At 37.5% G+C, this 22064-nt stretch overlaps 2 protein-coding genes, 1 non-coding gene and 1 pseudogene across 4 annotated transcripts in view; all 4 read right to left on the reverse strand.

Annotated features, from left to right (window-relative positions):
- LOC125844654 (40S ribosomal protein S28-like) overlaps positions 1-4590 on the reverse strand; it is a 122604-nt gene extending 118014 nt beyond the window's left edge. The window contains exon 1 of the mRNA XM_049523971.1: positions 2431-4590. Coding sequence (XP_049379928.1) covers positions 2987-3196 — 210 coding nt within the window. The 5' untranslated portion in view covers positions 3197-4590 and the 3' untranslated portion in view covers positions 2431-2986. The remainder of the gene's footprint in view (positions 1-2430) is intronic.
- Positions 265-19855, reverse strand: LOC125844637 (uncharacterized). 2 transcript variants are annotated; one of them, XM_049523950.1, is made up of 9 exons: positions 19708-19855; positions 19541-19601; positions 17952-18032; positions 13048-13295; positions 10117-10269; positions 9861-10017; positions 5709-5848; positions 5384-5419; positions 265-1449 (listed from the first exon to the last, which is right to left on the reverse strand). In XM_049523950.1, the coding sequence occupies exons 3-9, from the start codon at positions 18028-18030 to the stop codon at positions 574-576; spliced, it is 1689 nt and encodes a 562-aa protein (XP_049379907.1). In that variant the 5' UTR covers positions 18031-18032; positions 19541-19601; positions 19708-19855; the 3' UTR covers positions 265-573. The 2 variants fall into 2 exon arrangements, with proteins under 2 accessions (XP_049379907.1, XP_049379906.1); XM_049523949.1 differs by having other exon boundaries at positions 19541-19622; positions 19708-19838.
- On the reverse strand, positions 9468-9568 carry LOC125846154 (U6 spliceosomal RNA). The gene has a single exon (XR_007444316.1). It is a non-coding gene; the product is annotated as a U6 spliceosomal RNA (small nuclear RNA).
- A 212-nt stretch (positions 19856-20067) lies between the features above and the next one.
- On the reverse strand, positions 20068-20204 carry LOC125846159 (U6 spliceosomal RNA; annotated as a pseudogene).
- Between the last annotated feature and the right edge of the window lie 1860 nt (positions 20205-22064).

Genomic DNA, 22064 nt, shown 5'->3' on the forward strand with positions numbered 1-22064 from the left:
CTCGAGTTCATGTACACACGTTGAAACAAAGTGAAAAAATCATGAATTCCTACTAAAAAAACCGTCGTCGGTCGGAATGAAGCAATTCATACAAGTGCAAATAAGTGATCAAAATGGTTATCATGCAAAAAAATCAACACATGTTCAAGCCTAACCATGTTTAACTTTAATTAATGTGGTTTTGGTTTGGCTTGCAGAATATATATCCATGAAATACAGAGATTAAAAACGCATGATTTCAAGCAACTAATAGACGAGAGCCCACACCGCGAAACAGGTGAACATTTCACCTAGTAGCTTCTTTCAGCTCCCGGTTTTGAAGATATTAAGTACATGGCCCAATCTACAGTTAATTTTACAGCACCTACATAAGGTTACAGGTACGCTTAAATGGATGCAAAGCACCCGACACTAAATCAAAAGAGAGTACCTTGGTGATAACAAGGGGGTGGGTATTGCCAGCGGATGTCGGGTGCAAATAGAGTATGAAAAGATGCCGAAAACAGTAACTAGATCTAGTCTACTTTTACTATTAATGTACAATGTAACATGCACTCCCTATTCCAAAGGGATCTACTGCCGTGGTGCTGCTGGCGCCGTCTGCTGATGGGCCTGTCCATAGAATCCAATACCAGGAGGACGGTAAAATCCACCGTTGGCAGGCTGCTGCTGAGATTGTGGCTGCTGAGTCTGCAGTTGCTGCTGCTGCTGTGCTTGCTGGGGTGGTGGAGGAGGCCTCAGTCCCATTGCAATTTGAGAAGATAGAGGTTGTTGAAGGCCAGCACTATATCCATATGGCATCACCCCCATCATCATAGCTGTAGATTGAACTAACTGACTTGCAGGGGAATTTGCTGGATGTAATGATGGAGGGGGAGGGGGAGGAGGTGGAAACGGAGCTTGTATCTGGTTTGGCTGGGACACAGATTGCATGGCCGAGGATGGGGCAAGAGGAATGCTAGTAATCAATTGTTGTGATGAAGTAAAGTAAGTGGAGCTACCCCTTTCAGAACTTTTCATATCAGAAAAAGTCATTGGCTTATCTAACTTGAGCCGTTTCTCTGGGGATGCAAAAGGCAAGCTAGACGTGAAGCCAGTTGATTTCAATCCACTGCTCAGTGATGCAGCTTCTTCAGCAACAAGGGATGAAAGAACAGAGGTTAACATTTGAGCAGAAGATGTTGAAGCAGCAAGTTTTGCAGCAACAGCTGCTGCTGCCGACCTTTTGCTTTCCTCTTCATTAGTTTTAGAATTTGTGAAAGAAGTCACAGGATTGGGAGGTGGAGGCAGAGTTGGCATGTTGATTAATTGCACTGAAGGCGGGGTTGGTTCAGTTGTTCTGGTGACTTCAATTGGAAGGATACCAGTATTCACTGGTGGAGCAGCAACACTGGGAGATGTCAGCCTCCTCCTTGCATTTTTTACTAGTTCAATCTGACCACACGCAACCTGCATGTCAACCAGCTATCCAATGATTACATTTTTGCAGACAGCAGAGAAAAACATCTATTAAGAATCAAGGAACAAAGTGACGCATATAAACAGTTCTCATTTATAAAAGCTATCCAATGATTACATTTTTGCAGAGGATTAAAATTCAGGGTGAAAATGGAGATATGGCAGTCTTAAGACTACTACAAATCAAACTGGCTGACTGAAACCTATGTCGATTAAGAATCAAAAGGTGTTGCTCGTTAGACAAGGCACACATGTTGTGCATCTCTGGTGTTCTTGAGAAACCCAAAATCTTCAAACTTGAGAACTCAAAAGTGTGCAGCTTACACATCAAGGAAGAGAGACATGCCCCTATCAAATGTGGAAGAAAATGATACACAATCATGCTGTGGTTTCTTGGAATTCCACAAAAGACTAAGGGGTCGTTTGGTAGAGTGTATTAGCAAAAATAATGCATGCATTAATTATATGTATTAGTAATCCCTTGTTTGGTGCATTTTTTCATGCTATGTATAACAAATGCTTGCATTAGTTATACACTCTATTGTGTATTGAGGAGTGTATTACTAATACCTAGAAATCCATGGTATTAATAATGCAAAGGATTTAATGCATGCATTAATATAGTTAAAGACTCAATTACCCCTCAAAAGTACTTTTACATCTTTTCTACCATAATTTCCACCATAATTGTGAAAGATACTTTTGTAAATAAATATTTTTATACAATGCATACTATTTTTAATACACCAAACCAAACAATGCATAAAAAATAATCTATGCATGACTAATACAAGTATAACTAATACATGCATTACTAATACACTATTGGGTATTATTTTTATACACTCTACCAAACGACCCCTAAGGGGTTGTTTGGTTGGGAACAAGTTATCCCGAGATAATTAATCCCAGGACATCACTACGGCAAAAATGGTGGGATAAATAATTCAAAGACTACCTAATACCTCCAACCATGGGATAAAATAATCCTACATTTAATCCTGGAATTATTATATCTTATACCTCACACCAAACGACTCCTAAGAGTGCATGCACACCAAAGGGGCTCAACACCAATGCCAAGCATTCAAAAGCATGTCATTAGCATGAACAGGCTACATTCAATGAAAATAGTTCAAGGGAATCGGCCTGGTCTGCTATGCCCATGCTAGCATTTGGGCATATGCAAACTACTGAAGCTTCGAACATACAATGAATAATAGGTTGAGTGAATCAACCTGATGTATCATTAAGCATTGAGCAGGCTAAACAACATACCCAGTGTAACCCCACAAGTAGGTTCTAGGGAGGGTGGTGTGTACGCAGACCTTACCCTCTAAAACAACATACCCGGTGTAATTTTCACAATTTAATTTAACAGATTTTCACCTCTACAAACATGATTGTTTTATCTGATGATATTTATGAGGTAGTGGACAGAATAAACACCGGTCATGACATGGCATCAGAACAGGGCATTGCTTTTGATTCCTCTCGGCACTCTTCTTTTTTTTTTCAATATGGCAATCTAATTTATGGGCTCAGCGAATCTCCTGGCCCCTCTCTCAGACTCCAACAGTATGAGAATATCATCCTCTATGACTGGTCCCTTGACATTTCTCATGATAAACCTGTTCTGGTCATCAAGAAACTTGACTCTTACCTGAGTCACCTCCCCCCTGGATCCAGTATGACCCATGATTCTAATCACAATTGCATGCTTGGTTACAGATTCCATTCTTCCGTTGAGAAAAATCTGCCGCTGTATGCTGCTGTTGCTGCTCTTGGCACTATTCTTAGGGGGACATACCAACTTTTTAAAGCATAAATGGGGACCTAAATTAAAGGGGGAAAATACTTGGGAAAGAACAAAATCTTCAACCCCTTTATTTGACCAAGAACTATACTGGAGATGGCAGAACACCTAAGGCGGAAATTTTGAGTTACAACATTAAAGGGACATGCTGGTAAGTGTTCCACCAAAACAAGGTTGGAGGAATCTTAGTCCTCTCATCAAGACATTCCTTAAGTTTTTTTGATAACCGAGAAAATCCCAAAGGTCAATCGCACACAGTCCGAAATCCAGTGGAAAATGGTCCAGCCCCTCCACTTTTCTCGCCTTAAACACCAAGTTCCTGTCAGAGGCAGGGATCAAACCCGTGATGTAAGCCTAAACCATACATCACACACTGCTGTCTTACCACTAGACCGAGCCATGGGACGCACATACCCTGAAAAAGTCATCTTGCAAATTGCTGTCTACATCTAGTCACACATAACGACAAATTGGATAACAAAGTTATCCGTTTCCAAATAGTTGTCCACATCGAGTCACACAAAATGACAAATTAGACAAAAAGGGTAAACAGCTGTTTTGTTCAGGAGCAATGTTTTTAAAACCGAATAGCACAAATACAAGACTTGTAGGGCTTTAAGCAAAAAGTGAGAAGTGAAGCACACATATTGCCAAATGAAGAGCATAATTTAAAGACAATACAACCAGTTGCTTAATATACGTGAATGTACTCATAACACTGATTGCAACTTAAGCCACTAATTTTAGCATCTAATGCCCTATAATAATCCAAAGCTCATACAGTGACCGTTGTATTCTTACTCCACATTCTATCAAACATAAAATAGTACATGGATTCTACTACACCTTAATGCGACTATTACTTAATATTTTCAAACAAGCATTGCATAATGTTATGCAGTGATACTTCTTACACGGCCAATCAAACACTGCATTACTTTTATGGAGATTATTTTCCTAACTCATTCAACCAAATATTGATTTATATTATGTGGAATCTAATGTTGAGATTCCTCTAGCTTAACTAGAGTACTCTCCCTTCCTTACAATGCACATTTGTATAACATTCATGTTGGAACTTTTAAAATATTTAATACCATATACCATTTCAAAAATATTTCATATAATTAGTTAATAATATTATCCATCAAACTTATGTTAACTGTTACTTTAGTAACTCTTCCATTACCATTCAATTACTTTACGTGATGAAGCTCACTTTTGAAAACATTGGTTGAGATTGAATTGGAATCCTGGATAGGGTTGAATGGGTAAAAATTTTGGAGAGACTCTGTTGTTAGGCATATATGTTGATGGGATGCGACTCTGTTGTTAGGCATATATGTTGATGGCATGCAATTACAAGAGAAACCATATAAGGAGAAGCTGTGTCATGGCCATGTCTTTTCTTTGGCCTACCTCTACCTTTCCTCATACCTACTATAACCAACCTCTCGCTCCTCCTCACTGGTAAAAGAAAAACAAAAAGTAAACAAGACTATTACCTATTCATAGTAGCTACAAATTATTAAAGTCCATTTAGACTCTTAAACACACAAAACTGCCTTCCTCAGATTGTTCTGCAAACAGCAGGAATTCTGATATGCAAATAAGAATTGGGAAACCTATAATATCTAGAGGAAAACCATGGACACTAAATAAGAATCTAAAACGTACAATACATCCATTTGGCTGGTAGAAAAGAATAATAAACAAGTCACCGCATCTTCCCTCTTCTCAACTCAACTTTCCTCAAAAATTTCATATATTTCATCATTGGTGAGTCCAAAAACTGCTTTATATCTGACTGTTCTTCAACTCGAAACAAACAAACCAATTTGCTCAACACTTGAGTATATTAAATGTTCAATAATTCCGGCAACCGATCATGCAATTAATTCAGTAAATGCAAAGAGGGATCCACACACATCAATTCTCCGTGCACCTGTGGGTTTTTTGCGAACCTCTTCATGATTTTTCTGTTCCCTTTTTCTCGTGAGTGGATAAAATATAAGGAGATACAACAACATACCAAGTGTAATCCCACAGGTGGAGTCGAAGATAAAATATAAGGAGATATGTGCAATAAAAGATTTGGATTGAGTGTACCTGCATCCCACTGCGTAAAAGCTCTAGCTTAGATTCCTGAAAAAGCAACAATCGTTTGGGTTGACATGAGTGTTAAGATGGAAATGCGAAAATAGGAAAATAAAGGCATTGAACATTGTTAGTGACCAATAGGAGGATGTGAAACAGTCATGTAATTTTTGCATAATTCTTCTCTGCTATATAGACAGTATCAAATATAAGGTAAACAATAGAAGGTCTAAAAAGAATTAAGATTAATCCTGGTGATAGGAGGTACGGGAGGGTGTTAGATTCTTTTTCTTGCTTTTTTTGGGCAGGGGGGAGGGATGGAAATGAAAAACTGTACTTGATCTTGAAGTGCATCTTTCAGCAGAGAAATCAAGGTAATTCTCAATGATTCAGCATTCTCAAAGTGGCCGATGCATTGTTGAAGTATATTTTCCTGTTCTAGCAATTTATCCATCAATTCAGAACCCTGGAGATTTCCTGAGCAAGAGTCAGCAGAAAACACAATATCAAAAGTTTTAAAAGGAACAAGTACTTAGTTCAAGAAAAACTACTAGTTCAAAAATAGCAATATGTAATAGCAAGAAAGAGAAAATACTGCAGCAATGGAGTTTATGATTACGCCATGCGAGTATAAACAAAAACAAGGACTAATCTTTCCTGTGGCCTTAAACTCTTAAGGCATCTTCAAATTCATCTATAAATCTTACAAAGCCAACCCGCTTTTGTTTATTCGCAACACTATTAGTCCACCTTTAAATCCAGCTGTAGTTAATAAATTTTTTTGCTAACAACTCTGAACCTATGTCTCCATACTATTTCTTCATATTTTGCCATCTGTTCAAACTCACATTTTAAAAATTGTTCGTTTAACCAATTCATCATCAGTAAGATTTCTCAGTTCTTGTATCTTATCTATCTGTAGAACTTGAGCCACTAATTTTGTCGTCTTTTTCTAGACTGTCATAGTTATCCAAATTCCAATCCTTTAACCATTCGGCAATTTAGCTTTGTTGGGGTACCTATCACCTCTCACCAGGAAAAGATACCAGGTACCTGTGTCCACCAAGACTAGGTCAGACGGGAAGAAGTTAACCTAATGTTTTTTGTCTCTACTGGGATATGAACCTGAGATCTCATGGTTCACAGGCCACTTCATTGACCATTAGGCCACTCCCTTGGGGAGTACTAGACAATTTCATACATGCAGCTGTGCTCCAACGGTAGAATAGATGACATATGAAAGGGTAAAGCAAACCCACTGAAGATCATCTCTTGGAAAGATAATGGTCTTTGGTGCCTCTCCTAATCCTTTGCTTTTTATAATCAAGGAATTTATTTTTTTCCAGTTTCAAAACTCGAATAATGATGAGTTCATTCTTCTACCTTACTCCACTTATACACCAAGTTTGGTTTCCCAGCAGGATTTTAACTCGTGACATGTGCCTGCCTCACATCTCACACTAATCTTTGAATCAAATCCCTGAGGCTGATGCATTCATCTATCTTGATGACCTTGAATCATGAGTTGATATCTTATAGGGTTACGTTAAAGTTTATCATGCTAGCAAGAATATTCTCCTTTTACCATCAGACCTATCTGTAACCGTCATCCTCCATAACAATATTTCACTATAGCGGCCAAGTTTTTTTTTGGAACCAATTTTCACGTAATGTTATATTATATGTTCTCTGTAACTACATTTCGCTTTAACAACCAAAAAATATCCGGATAAAATGACGTTGTTATAGAGGTTTGATTGTATCACTTTTACTTCCGAGGAGTTCCTTTTTCAATGAAACAAATTCTACCTATCACTAAAGAGGGAGAACGTTTTTGATAGCTTACATGTTCAGATTGATTAATCAGTTAATATATACCTAAATACTAACAACCTTTTTTTCTTTTACCCCTCCCTAGGAGCTCCGACCTTTTTGCTCCCTTGGTGACTCGAATTCACAAACTCAAGGTTGGAAGTGGAGAGTGCTTACCATCCGAGCAACCCCCGCTTGTCCAAATATTAACAACCTAATAATAAATAGTGTAGATTAAAAGTTCCATGTTGTCACTTGCTGAAAAAACCCCATTATACAAAGGTATGTGCACTAGACAAACACAATTTTCATATTTATAATGTGGAAGTGCTCAAGATACAACTTTCTCGGATCTTATGATGTCTCATTCACTTGCTACATGCTAGATTAAGGGAGATGACTCTGTGTTCCTACCTAACCAAAATTAGCAATGTGATTCTCCGAAAGGTAGATAACAACTTGCAGCAGTTGATCGAAAGTATTGATTACTTCAAAGAGCAAAAAGTTGTTGGGTATGAACTTCTAGGCAAGTGCTCCTAAATCACTCATAAAGAGACAAGATTGTTGGAAGATAAATCAACTTTTTTTAATGATGGTGGTGTCTGGGCCAGTTTGCAGGTAACTCAACTATTGCACCAATTATCCACTACCTCCCAGGCTCCCACAAACACAGGTACCGAGTAATTTTGCCTACCAAGGCTTAGGCACATGGGAAAAAATCATCTAGAATTTATTCCTTTGCTAGGATTTTTTTTTTTTTTAGAAGGTAACAACTTGTATTCTATTTCCACAAAAACAGAAACTTGCCACGACAAGATACAGGTTTCCTAATTACAATTGAGGAGGAGTATCTAGAAGATCTTCAACCCTTTTAACAAAAATTTACAATGATCCTAAGACATCCATACTTGATTCTAGATCTTCCCTATACTCCTGCTTACACCAAAAATAAACAAAACTAAGCACTTCATCTTCATCTTCTGGATATTGTTGCTCTTGTTCTGATGGCAAATGAGGTTTCTTTCTGTCCAAGCACCACCAGATGCAAACTGGTATAATTTTCCACCTATCCTTATGGTCTGACAGGTTAGCATAACTGCTCCAGATCTTCAAAGTCTGATCTACTTTCCTTGGCATTACCCAGTTCAGGCCCTTCTTACTTAGAAACATTTACCATAGTTGAAGGGTAATCCTGCAGTGTATAAAAAGGTGGGTTACAGTCTCAGCCTTTTCTTCATAGAAAAAACACCTAGGACTTAGATGTATCCCCCTTTTCATGAGGTTTTCTTGGGTTAAAACAGCTTGTTTGGCCACAAGCCAAGTGAAGCAAGAAACTTTATAAGGAATTTTGACTTTCCATATAAGCTTCCAAGGCCTGTCCTCAATCTGATTATCATAAGGGTTAAATTTTTTATAGGCCCCTTTCACACTGAAACTACTTTGACTGTGGCCCTTCCACTCCAATCTATCTTGGTCAGTTGAAGTTCCTTTGAATTGCTCCAATTTGCTGTAGAACTCAACTAACCTCAAAATCTCCCAGTCATTAAAAGGTCTTCTAAAGCTCAAATTCCATCCCTGATTTGACCAAACTTCGGCCACGGTGACCCTTTGTTGTTGGTTTAGGGTGTAAATATCATTGAAGGTGTCCCTTAGGGGGGCTTGATCTAACCATTTGTCTTCCCAGAAAAGTACCTTCCTGTCATCTTCTGTTCTTATGCTGGAATTTTCTCTAAGCTTTGGCCACAGGTTTCTAATGGACCTCCAAAGGTTGATCCCATAAGTTTCAGTGACCATTCTGGTGGTCCAATGATCTGCCATTTCATACTTCAGCTGGATTACTTCTTTCCAGAGAGCAAACTCACTAGAAGCAAATCTCCAGAGTCATTTCATCATAAGACATTGGTTCTGAGTTTTTAAGTTCCTGACCCCCATACCCCCTTTTTGTTTACTCCCAATCAGTGCATCCCATTTTACCAAGTGGAATTTCTTGGTTTCACTGTTCCCTTCCCAGAGAATTTCTTCTTAGAACATCCAATCTCTCAATGACCCCATCAGGGATAGGGAAAAGGGACATCATATAGGCAGGCATAGAGTCCAAAACACTATTGATTAGTGTTAATCTTCCTCCTAAGGAGAGATATTGACTTTTCCAGTTCACCAACCTCTTCTCGCACTTCTCTACCACCCCATTCCATATATCTATAGACCTATTCTGATCACCCAGAGGCATGCCCAGATATACAGTTGGTAGCTCCCCAATACTTCCACCAAGGACCCCAGCCAGAAATATTTGGACCATTTCTCAATTTATGTGTGTCATCCTTGAGAAGGAGTCATGCTAATCTTCTCTGTATTGTTCCAATTTTATCAAATGTCCCCAAAGACTGGGTTTGAACCTAAGACTGGGTAGCTCTCCACTTCATTGACCATTAGGTCACACTCTTCGGTGCTAAATCATATTTTAACCATAAAGCTCTATCAAAGCATGAATAGTCATATACTTGGCATACATAGCAGATACTCCTTACAGCAACAATGATCTAGTGCCAAGAATGCAAGCGATCTCCACTATAACTGAACAATGACACAAAATGTATATGCAACATCAATTTAAGAGACAGAAAAGATTAACATATTTTTCACTTTACAATATTCCAACAGCCAATTACTCTTTTACCTTGGGAAGAACGGTTTTCAATATCATTCTCCATTTCCCCAACGCGAAAAACAGAATGTTTACACTTGTTCAAAGCATCTTCCTCATTCACATTTTCATCATGAACTAGTTGGAATGCTGTTACAATTTTTTCTGGAGTACAGCCAACAGCCATTTTCTGATGTTAAAATTAACAAAACATTCAGATTACCTGTGCATAACCATGATAATAAACCCAGCGTGATTTTTGAACAGAAGAGTTTAATCTGATACTCACAATCCTTACTGAGTGAGCATCCTTCTTCACAACTTTGATAGGATTTGAGCTCTTCCCGTTGCTTACTGAAGGAGCAGGACTCTTGCCCAACACTTCATCTTTAAGATTCTGACCCCTGGATCCAAATACTTTTCTCTCTTCCCATATATCAACCTGACATTACCCAAAAAAAGAACAAACCAAATCAGAAAGAGAAGGGAGAAGTAAAAAAGTTATATGGGCTTCAGAGGACAGTAAACTTAAAAATTACACCAAAGCTATAGAGAGACATTGTGAAGAAGTTTCTAACTTCTAAGTAAATGCCAAAATTAAGCAGTTTGTCTTGATAAACAAAGATGGCATGTCAAGTGCTTCATCCCTTAGGGGTGAGCATCAATTCAAGCGCCAAGACAATGAGGTGTGCCTTCCATTGCCATGAGGTCCAGGTTCTAGACAAACCTTTAAGAGGATCAAAGATGTGCGAAAGAAGGGCATATCCAAGCATTGTAGTAGAGTACGAGAAGCATTCTAAGTAGTGGCTTTCCCACATGTTACAAGAATTCTAGTGAAGTTTGAAGAGAATGTCAGTGGATTTTCTTCTAGGACAGCAGGACTCATGGCCCAAATAGCAACCGTTACAAGACATTTTTGGAATGAACTGATTGGAATTAGATTGAAAATGCACTGCCTCTTTGAAATCTTATAAGCATGTCTCTAATTGACTCTCTCTGCTATCAACAGCAATTTAACAAGGTCCACCGAAAAAAATGATGCCCCTTGACAATAATGGGAATGAGGGACTTCTCAGAATTCAATGCAACAGTTGACAGTAAAAACAAGTAGCATAATATGACCAAACATTACTATTTGTGGTTCTTTAGGCTTGTAAAGCCTGTTGCAGAAACTTTACACTCACTGCTTGTAGCAATATTGCTCTAGCTACATAGTGAAAGAAAAATATAAAATCCTATTCCTGACCAAAGTCACTAAGGAGGGGCCTCAGCGGACTGCAATCCGTCTGAGCTTAGTCTTCTCTTCTGAGACAGATTGGACGCTGGGGAAAGGACTGAGAAATTTTCAAGAGATATTCTTGTCAAAAATGAGAATATAGGTCCAAATTCATGTCTTCACAGTAGAAAATTTTGATACTATTAACTATATATTAAAATCATGGCCTCCATTCATGTAGCATCAACTACATACCATTGCCTTAGAGGTTTCTTTCCAGGTTCAGTCATCCACATCAAGCAAATTAAAGATAAAGGGGAAAGGAGGATTGGTGGAATGGTGTTGGTGGTTGTCAGGAGGTCGTGGAAGGTGGTGGAGGGGAAAGGAGGATCGGTGGTTGTGGGAATAAATCTGGTGTTGGACGTCAAGAGAGGTGGTGGGGAGGTTGTGGCGTGAGAGTGAAGTTTGTAGTTGTTTGAATGTCACCAGAGGACCAGTGGTGGTGAAGGTGATGAAATGAAACGGGTGGTTCTGGTCATGGTGAAAGTTTTCGAGCTAGAGTTGGTGTAGATGGTGAGGGTTTTAGAGATCGCGATAGAATGGTAGATGTAGTGGAAGTTTCGGAAGTTGTAATGGTAGTGGTAGTGGTGTGGCAGTGAGGAGAAGGTGGGTTTTGTGTGGTCTTTTAAGAATATGTGGGCCAGGAAGAACAAGAGAGAAAAAGAAAAGAAAGAGTAAATAAGAAAAACAATCACTAAGAATAAATAATTAAGTGTAATTAGTTGATAATGTCTGCTTCAAAGAACCCTCAGGGGTTGGCCTGCTGGCAATTGACTTGAGCCTTGGGGTTTGCTCCCTTTCAAGGTCTCAAGTTCGAAACCCACTAGGTGCAAACAATTTCTGAGGGCCATCGGACTGGGTAAAACCTGAATTAACCGTGGTGCACTTGCGGGAAACTCCTTGCCGAGGGCCTGTGCACCCCCGGGATTAGTCGGGGCTCAAAGAGACTCGGACACCCGGTGCAAATCAAAAAAATAATGTCTGCTTCAAAGATAACACGTGCACATTAGAGTAGTTCTAAGAAAATTTGTTGTGCTTTTCAAAATTATCTGGCTCATGTCTAAGGTACAATGAAAGGAAAGAGAAAGTTCTCAATATTTGAGTTCAAAACTACACAAGAGAGGTAAACCGCACTAAGCAAGCCAGATGTGACGAGCTTGACCCAGAAGACCAACCCCTTGCTATCGCAGGAAAGGGGTTTCGAACTTGAGACTTCATTATGGAAGTCCCAAGCCAAACTATCTGAGCCACCCAAGGTGAAAGATTTTAGCAACTTATCATTGCCTTTTACTCAGATTTTTAGTGTCTTTAGGTGATAATGATAGAAAAAGTCTCATGCAAGATGCTTTGTTTTAGGATGATGACATAGAACACAAAAGTGAAAAATCATGGAAAAGGACGTCAAGAAGTGAAGGTTCGATGTTGTAGAACTGAAATCATAAATAACAGAGGAATGCGCTTCACAAAATCCAAGGTGGCAGAAAAATGTTGACCAAGAAATGTTATGTTGACCAGCAGTATTTGGAAACTTAAGAGAGGTGGATTCTGAAGTTTGGGATTTTGTGGGCTAAGAAATATTATGTTGACCACACTTAACGAGAAGTGTGCTGCTAAGGGAACACATGAAGGTAGAATTTGAAAAGCCCTGACCACAAATATGGTCCATGCTTTAAGAGTTATTTGCAAATATAATACACAGCATGCATTGGGGTCGAATCACAGGGAACAATGTCTAGGACAACTACATAGCTAAGGAATTATCACCTCCAATGCAATTATATATAGATATATAGATATATATATATATATATATGGAGAAAAAGAAGCTTCACACAATTTTCCTAGCTTCAGGCTAACTGATGCACAAGTTGATTTCTCATTTGTCAGTTAGCCCCAACTTAACAACATACAAGTACACCTACCAGAAAGCAGAAAGGGGATTACCAGTCTAGAAGCCACTTTCTTCCCACTTTCATCACCAGTTTCATAAACCTGCTTCAGAGACGCAGGAAGGACCTTCCAGAACTCATTGACAAACTCACTACCCCTGCGCCGACTATTTTGGATAATATCATTGGCTAAGTACAGAAACGAAACACGTTGCTCCCGCTGTGCAGATCTGAATGATTTATCCCATGTTTCAACAATCTGCTTGGCTTTCTTACGATATGAAATGCACCATCGTGATAAAGCTGATAATATGTTAAAGGAAATTGTAACAAAAATGAAACAAACACTCTAAATTAGCACTGCATAACACCAAAAATTTCCTGAAGACAACAAGAACATTGTTTCAGCTAAAAGTACCAAAACAGAATGCACTAGTAACATCCAGGGTATTCTGGAAGAAATGATACTTTCTCCAACTACAGTACCTTTGCATTGTGTTAGTCGTTGAATAACACTTTCCCGAATAGATAGAAGTTAGGTTAGTTTTACAACAGAAGATAAAGTTAAAAGAAAAAGTGTGCCCATTTTGTTCAGAAAATAAACATCAGGTATAACTCAACCACAAAAGCTAGTTGAGGTGAGGACTGTGCAACAATTTAAGGAGACAATCTTAGATTTCCTCCATCAACATGGAGAACTTAACATTTCCCTGCATGCCCAAAGCTGGACATTTAAAGCGTGAATATAGAATGGGGACCCAATATTGGGCTAACCAAGAATTGAAACCAGTTTGTCTCTACTACCAAGTTTAGAAAATTAGCTCATGAGAGAATATTGCTTAGGACCATATAAGGAGACACCAACTCATTCCCTCAATCAGGGTGGGGGTATGGAGGACAATCAGGAACCTATGACCACAAATGGAAGGAAATGTGTATATTAAGGTGGGTAATGGAAACAAAACTAAATTTTGGAAAGATGGTTGGATAGACTAAACCTCTGTTAGAGAACTTTTTCCAGATTTGTTTCTAATCTGTGAGAACCCTGATGCTAGAGTGAGTGATTGTTGGACAGAACAGGGATGGGACATATCTTTAAGAAGACTACTTAATGACTGGGAGGTGGAGAGGGTGGCAGCGCTACTGGAAAAACTAGCTGGAATGATTATAACTACAACAGCAACAAACAAGATCCTGTGGAAACCTAGCAAGGATGGAGTCTTCTCAGTCAACAATGCCTACAAAAGAGGACTAATGGGGATGACAGGGGCCCCAAAATATAACTGGAACTACTTTTGGAAGAGTGACATTCCTACAAAAGTAAAGTGTTTCACCTGGTTAGTGATAAAGAGAGCATGTTTAACAGAAGAAGTTCTACAAAAGAAAGGCAGACAACTGGTTCCTAGGTGTTTTTTGTGCAACTTGACAGGGGAAACAAATAACCATCTAACCATCTCTTCCTGCATTGTAAGTTTACTGCTCAAATTTGGAACTTGTTTCTCAACATCACAAGCATGAACTGGACAATGCCAGAACATACATCAGATCTGTTGAGCAGCTGGATTAGGAGGGGAGGCAGTAAGAGTCAAAAGAGATGGTGGAAGCTAATACCATCATGTGTATGGTGGTCAGTCTGGAATGAAAGAAATGGAAGATGTTTTGAAGATACATCCAATTCCATCCACAAAGTTAAATGGAATTGTATAGTATCTCTACTTTTTTGGTGTAAACAGCTTTGTATAGATGATTTAGACCAGATTATAGATTTGATAGGAAATCTGTAATTATCCCTTTTTGGAGGTAGCTGCTGAAGAATTCAACCTTACCAGTTTCAAAAAAAACTCATTCCCTCAATCAATATTAACACTTGATACTTCTCGCATGATCTTTATATTTTCTCTTAATCAGTAAATAAAAAGGTTAAGTAGATTGAACTCTGCAATAACTTAACGAAACATAGAGACACGTGTCCTCCAGTTTTAAAAAATCACAATAAGAGAACTGAGAGGAGAACAAAAATATTTTTGATTACAACTTTTGATCAAATACTGGTGGGATCTCATAACTTAATTATCAATGATTGTTTATACCTCTAACATGACCACTTGATCAAATCAGGAGAGAAGTAGGGTAAATGGCCGATGCTACTGGACATAAGACAAGAAAAATGAATACACCTAGATTGCCTTTCTCGAGTCACAACATGACCAGAATAGCAGAACATTGCAAGAAAATTGGGAAAGTAGGACCATTTTCTACTACTTCAAAGTAGGAAAATAAACACTTACCTTCTCATGCTATATTAGACAAGAGCCCCTACTGCTAGCTGTCAACAATCAATCATCAAGAAAATCTCTTTATGGTGCATTCACACATTAATTTCAAGACAACGATGATGAAAAATGTAGAACGTGCTCAGACTAGTGAAGTCAGTAAAACCAGAACATTGACCAACCTAATCGCAGTGTCATGTCATAAACAAAGCAGGCACTCTCAGCAACTTCCAAAAGGAAGTTTGTTAGGATAAGGCATGAAAAGGAGTCTTATTTAATATCGCAGATGATGGCATATGATCAATTATAGGGTTTGTATGCTCACCTTAAAAGCCTAACATGGGTCATGCTAGGCATGGTTTCTGAAGTTCTAAGAAGCTGGGATGAAGTAGGAGTAATAGCTAAAAATAGGTGTAGGTGGAAACTCATCCTAGCATGCATGAAGGTTCAGATGGCTACCAGATGTTATATGTGCATGAAGGAAGCAGAAACACACAACCACCTATTTCTACAATGTCAAATAGCAGCAGACTTATGGAGTATGTTTTTAGCTCCTTTTGGCCTCAAATGTGTCATGCCTCAGAATATCAGGGATGTTTTGATTAGCTGGAGTTGCTAGAAAGTTGATAGCACCATCAAGAGAATGTTGGAGGTCTCAAGTTCGAAACCCCTTGCCAGTGAAAGCAAGGGGTTTGCCTTCTGGGTCGAGCTCGTCGCACCAAGCTTGCCTAGTGCGGGTTACCTCTCCTGTGTGGTTTGCGAGCTATTGCATAGCAACGGGGTTTTTACCTTGTGCGCACCCAAAAGGTAGCGGCTACGAGTTTGCCTTATCATCAAAAAAAAAAATCTGGAAGATGATACCTGCAGCCATTTTTTGGAGTATCTGAAATGAAAGGAATAGAAGATGCTTTGATGGAATATGAACTACCTACCAAACTTTAAAAGCTAATTGCCTCATGTTTTTGTATAGTTGGGTTTATTTATCCCCTCAAGATTCCCCTGATTCATTTTTGAACTTTGTCAGCTCCCTGACTCTTAACTAACAATGTAAAGGAGAGCTGATGTTTTGCAACTAAGCTTTTGTAACTATTATGCATCTACTTGATGCTTGCAATAGAACTAATTACTTCATCAAAAAGAAAAAACTCATCCTAGCATGCATCTGGTGGAGAGTGTGGAAAGAGAGGAACTCCAGATGCTATGAAGGTGTAGAAAATGAAATGCAGAAGATCAAGCTTAACTTTATCTTACTGCTCTGTTTTTGGTGTAACCAGTTATACTCTAATGAGTCTATGTCTAATACTGATGTACTTGATTCAGTATAGATAGAGATAGAAGCATTCTAGAGTCCCTTTTGTAAATATGGTTTCACTACTACCTAAGAATTGTTCTAGATATAATACAATGTTAATGTTTATCAATCCAAAAAAAAAAAAATCACCTCAAATTATAGTATAGCATTTAGCATATTTGAAATGAAAAAAGAGAAAATCAAAACACTAATAATGGCATGTTGATCTTGTTGATTGAAGAGTGGATATCTTCAACACATCCACTCACATGCGAGCCCGACCAATCAAGTATGTCGAAATTCTTTTTTGAAAAGGGATGGTGATGAGACTCGAAACAGGATCTCTACCTGTCCTAATACCATGTTAAAGTTGTGTAACCATATTATCTAAAAGATTAAGCTGTTAGCGGAAGCATACTTTTATTTATTTGAAATGTCTTCAACTGTAAATAGTTGATTTTATTATAACCACAAAGTTTAACTAATATTAATTTTTAAAAAGAACATACCCAAATACCAAAAAGCATTCATTGCGGAAATTAAGCACTATTTATTTTAAAATGATCGTGGTGTTCCCAACTTTCGTGCACCTTGACTAATTCCACGGGATACATGCCACCTCCCACCAGCAACAAGTACCCAAAATTAAGCACTATTAACAAATTACATTTAGAATAAGATGTGTTTTTGAAAGTATTACGTTCAAGAAAAAGATATAAGTCATAGAATTTACAAGAGAAGTATATATGTATCAATTGTCTCTTTTTTATATACAATATGGCAAGAGGAAACAAGAGCTCTTTTTACTTGTACCAAATATTATCTTTGTGAAGTACCACTAAGATGGAGTTTACATATGTACAATAGAGAAAAAAAAAACTCACAAGCTAAGGGTAATTTTTAACAAGAGGAAGGTCTCTAAATTTATCTTAATTAGAGCAGATACAAATGTAATTATTTGCACTAAAGAAAAATAATAAATAGTTGATATAATAGCTCAAGTAGTTAAGTCAAGGAGAACATTGATTTAAGGAATTTTTATTTTTTATTTTTAATGACCGTGACTTTCACACCTCAACTAATTCCATGGGACCTCAACTAATTCCATGGGATACCTGCCACCTCCCACCAGCAACAGGTACCAAATAACTCTATCCACCAAAGCTAGGATAGATGCAAAGAATCACCTAGTATTTTTTATCTCCGCTGGGACTTGAACATTGATTTTAGGAGTTAAGTGCTAACAACAATGCCACTAAAAGATAAACAATGGAAATAGAAAGGCAATCGCCTGCTACCAAGTCAGATCCCAAATTAGTCACACATGAATTTTGTCCCAAAATATAACCAGGTAATATATGCATGAAGTATAATCTTCACAAACAAAAAGGATACATTCTATGCTTTGTTGTGAACTGTTAAGCTTGGACAACTTTTCTGCCAATTGCGGGCCATCAAAAGCATCATCACCCATCCCTGCAAATACAAGATAAACATTTTTTTGATAATGGTAACAGACAAATACCAGATTGACATGAAAAATATGAATTAGGAAATCGATTTTATGAAGAATTTTATCAAAGAGAGCAGGTTCCAAAAATCAACAATCAGGAAACCAAGCAATCATAGGGACTGGCCAAATATTTAAGAATTTTATCTGGTCTCTGAGTAACACATCACATTTAATCAAATAACCCAACAAATTCATCTGTCAGAAAAAAGTATTCAACCTACATAGTTAATTCGTCAGGAGTAGCATGATTAGAAGGTATTGGCTTCGGACATCGCAGGATAGGCTGGACCCCGGTATCTTTCTTCTCTTTTTTTTTTGAAATGTATGGGTCCAATTTTTAACTTGTATAACTATTGTATAAGGGAGCATCTTCTTTATGTTTCACTATTACTTACTGGTGAATTAAGAGAAGACATATACTTGATTAAAAATCAAGCTGAAAAGTCAGTATCAGCCCAGGGCCTGTCAATCACTCAGCAACACTATGCAACTATATTCCATGACCAACTCTTATGGGAGTACAAAATCGCTTAGGTGATTACTATGGCAAACCACCAAAGTTGCCACACAGATAGGTTAAATGCAGCTCCAAACACGAGGAAAAGTAAAATCCCAAAAGTGGAGGACTGAAGAATGAAGAATGTTTATCCTACATGCTTAACAAGACTTCTCTTTAGTTTTTTGAACTTTATTTTTCTGGATTCCAACTTGTTCGCGTAACCAAATTTGTTGTTGCTTTCTTTAGTTTTTTTCCTTTTTTTTTATGATGGTGATGTCAAGATCACGTTGCACGCACCTCAACTATTACACTGGGTACCTGCTATTCCTTGCTAACACAAGAAACCGGGCCACTCTACCCATGGTGAATCAAACATATAGGAAAAATCGCCTGGCATTTTTTGTCTTCAGTTGAGATTTGAACCTTAGCCCCCTCATGATTCTCCACCCACTTCATTTTCCACCAGAACACACCCTTGGGTGTTTTTGATTGCTTTCAGAAAACTCTAAGGGGCAATTTGATTGGGAACAAATTATCCCAGGATGATAAATTATCTTGGATAAGTTATTCTTTCATGTATATGGGATAACTTATACTATAACTAAGGTATAAATCGTGGGATAAATAATCTAAAGGACTGCATAATCCTCCAACCAAATGCAGGAAAATAGTTCTGCATTTTATCCTTGAGATTATTATACCTTATGTCTCACACCAAACGACTCCTAAGTAGTTTGTTGCACTTCCCATTTAGGATATAATGAGCTTTGGTAATTTCAATACCGCAAACAAGTGAACAAGAAACTACGCCTCAATACCAAGAAAGAGCTATATGAATCCTACTATGTCACTCCATTTAAATCATCTCAAATAAAGTATCAATATACTATAAAAACAGTCAAATCATCATTTTTCTCAAGTAACAGTAAAAATCATTCTCCTCCTTTTAACTTTTGTCAAACAAAAATGTACCTGACTAAGATAAGACGGAGAAGCCCAAAAAGGAAGTATATCCACCTCAGGTTTGCTGTTTCTGTAACAATTAAAGAGAAACCTAAACGGTAGAAATGAAAATTAAAGATAATCAATGGCAACTGTTTTTATGAACGCAAAAAGAAAGAGGAGAAGGTAAGCTTTACCTCAATTTCAGGGGTAAACCCTAACAGACCCGTGGTTCTGCGAGGGTGAAGACGGATGTGGAAACCAGTCTGGGCGGAAGCACAGTCCTAATTGGGGGAAAAAGGACTAGTATAATACAAAATAGAACTAATTTTGGGTCATATCTTTGGATTTTTTTTTCTCTTTATTTTTTTCTTATTAACTTGTATTTTGTAAGAATAATAATGCAATCTTGGAGGATAGTTTAGTTATTGATTTTGTATGATAAATAATATTATAGAAGTAAAATATCTGTGTAACTGTAAAATTAAATTATGAAACATGAATTATGTGTATTATATGAAAGGATTATATTATGAGTGTGCATTAATAGATAAGAAAATAAATTGGATCATTTTTTTATTTGTGTATGTCATCCTTGCGTAGGGATCCATTTCTCGATTTGTATGTGTCATTCTTGCGTAGGGGCTAATTTTCTCTGTATCGTTCCAATTTTATTGAATGTCGCCGAACGGACCATTAATAGATAATATATTAACCTTAAAGTTTTTTTATGAATATAAGTGTCTTTCACTATGGGTTAGTAAGATACGATCATGGATCCGAATGTGGCAATTCTATTTAGGTTCTAAAGTTGAAAATTTAAAATGTTTTTTGATTCTACATAAAATTTAAAATTATCGCGATAATTGAATATGAAATGGTATGTGTGCCACATTTTCCTAATTTTTCTCGGGTCTACCTATATCCACTCTCCTTACATCTATTGTAATTAACCTATTACCCTCTTAACTAGGATATTTGTGCATCTTCTCTTCACATATTTGAATCATCTCAATTTTACATCTCTCATCTTGTCCATTGTGAAGTTCACTCTTACCTTATCTCATATACTTTCGTTTGTGATCTCATTTCTCGTAGTATCCCACACATCCATCTCAACATCCTCTTGTTTGCTATTTTCATTTGTTGAACGGTTTTTGACCGAACAACATTTTGTCTCATACAATTTAGTTGGTTTGAACCACTGCTTTATAAACCTTACCTTTAAGGTTGGGTTGGCTTGTAATCCTAGCTTACGTTTGGACTTGTGATATGAAATCATCATTTTAAATCAATATTTGGACATGCGATTGGGATCATGATTTAAAATTATGAGATTCCAAATCGTGATTTTTCATTATTATTATTATTATTATTATTATTATATATATATATATGTAATTGACTCATAAGTTTATATTTTGTATTTTGTAAAAAAGACTTCTCATTTTAAATTTTGCAAAAAATACAACAAAAAAAAACACTTAGCCCCATGGGATTAACGCATGGGGCTGACCCAACCCAACCCATTATTGGGGTATGGTTGGGATATAATTTTTCAAGCCCATTTTAAAACTAGGGTTTATAAGCGCAGCCCATATAAACTCTTGGCCCTTGAGGTTTGATCGGGGCCGGGCCGGGGTTGGCCCATGGGTCAAAACTTTTTATTTAAGGGTAACTTACAACGATCTCATTAGTATATAAGCTAGTTACCTAAATGAACGTTATGTCGTAATAATATGAATCTTACCAAATTTTTGTAAGTCAAGATATATGTATCGCAGAATATATGGACTCAAAATTAGATTAAATTGTTTTAGATACACTCTATCCAAGTGGATTTGCATGTATCTAGGATACATAGACAAATCTCGCGCCCTCACCTCCCTCCCATCTTGCTTGTCACTCTCTTATCTCACTCGCGTATCTGGTATGCGAGATACATGTTAATCACACTAGATTTTTTGCTAGTGTTATTGAAACAACAACATTGTTTGTCATGTTTGAATTGAAAATCTTCTCATTTTCTTGATGTTATAGAATTTTAAGTTTGAACAAAAAAAGACTAGCCCACCCCAACCCTCGACCCTTCTAGGGTTGGGTTGAGCATTTTCAAGCCCTTCTAAATGAATGGTCGGTCTTCCCTAGCCCTTCAAATTTCTCGCCCCGCGAGGCTTGGGTCGGATGGGGGTTGGGCCGACCTTTTTTTGACAACTATACTCATCATGAAGAGATTGTATGTATCATGTGAAACAGTGAAAGAATTATATTAATTAATTAGTACTAGAGTCTTTATAATTTATGTGAATTTGAAAGATTGTAATCACAAACATTCATTTATAAAAGAAACATAAAGTTATGCGATTTTTCAATGTGATGTCTTGAATATATTCCTTCATACCAACACACTCTAAAAGGACATATTTTAAATAAAGGGAAAATGCATAAGTACCCCCCCAGCCTATGCCCGAAATCCCAGAGACACACCTAACCTTTACTAAGGTCCTATTACCCCCCCGAACTTAATTTATATATAACATTCTACCCCTTTTCT

Source organism: Solanum stenotomum, chromosome 11 (assembly GCF_019186545.1).
Source record: "Solanum stenotomum isolate F172 chromosome 11, ASM1918654v1, whole genome shotgun sequence".
NCBI classification, from domain to species: domain Eukaryota; kingdom Viridiplantae; phylum Streptophyta; class Magnoliopsida; order Solanales; family Solanaceae; genus Solanum; species Solanum stenotomum.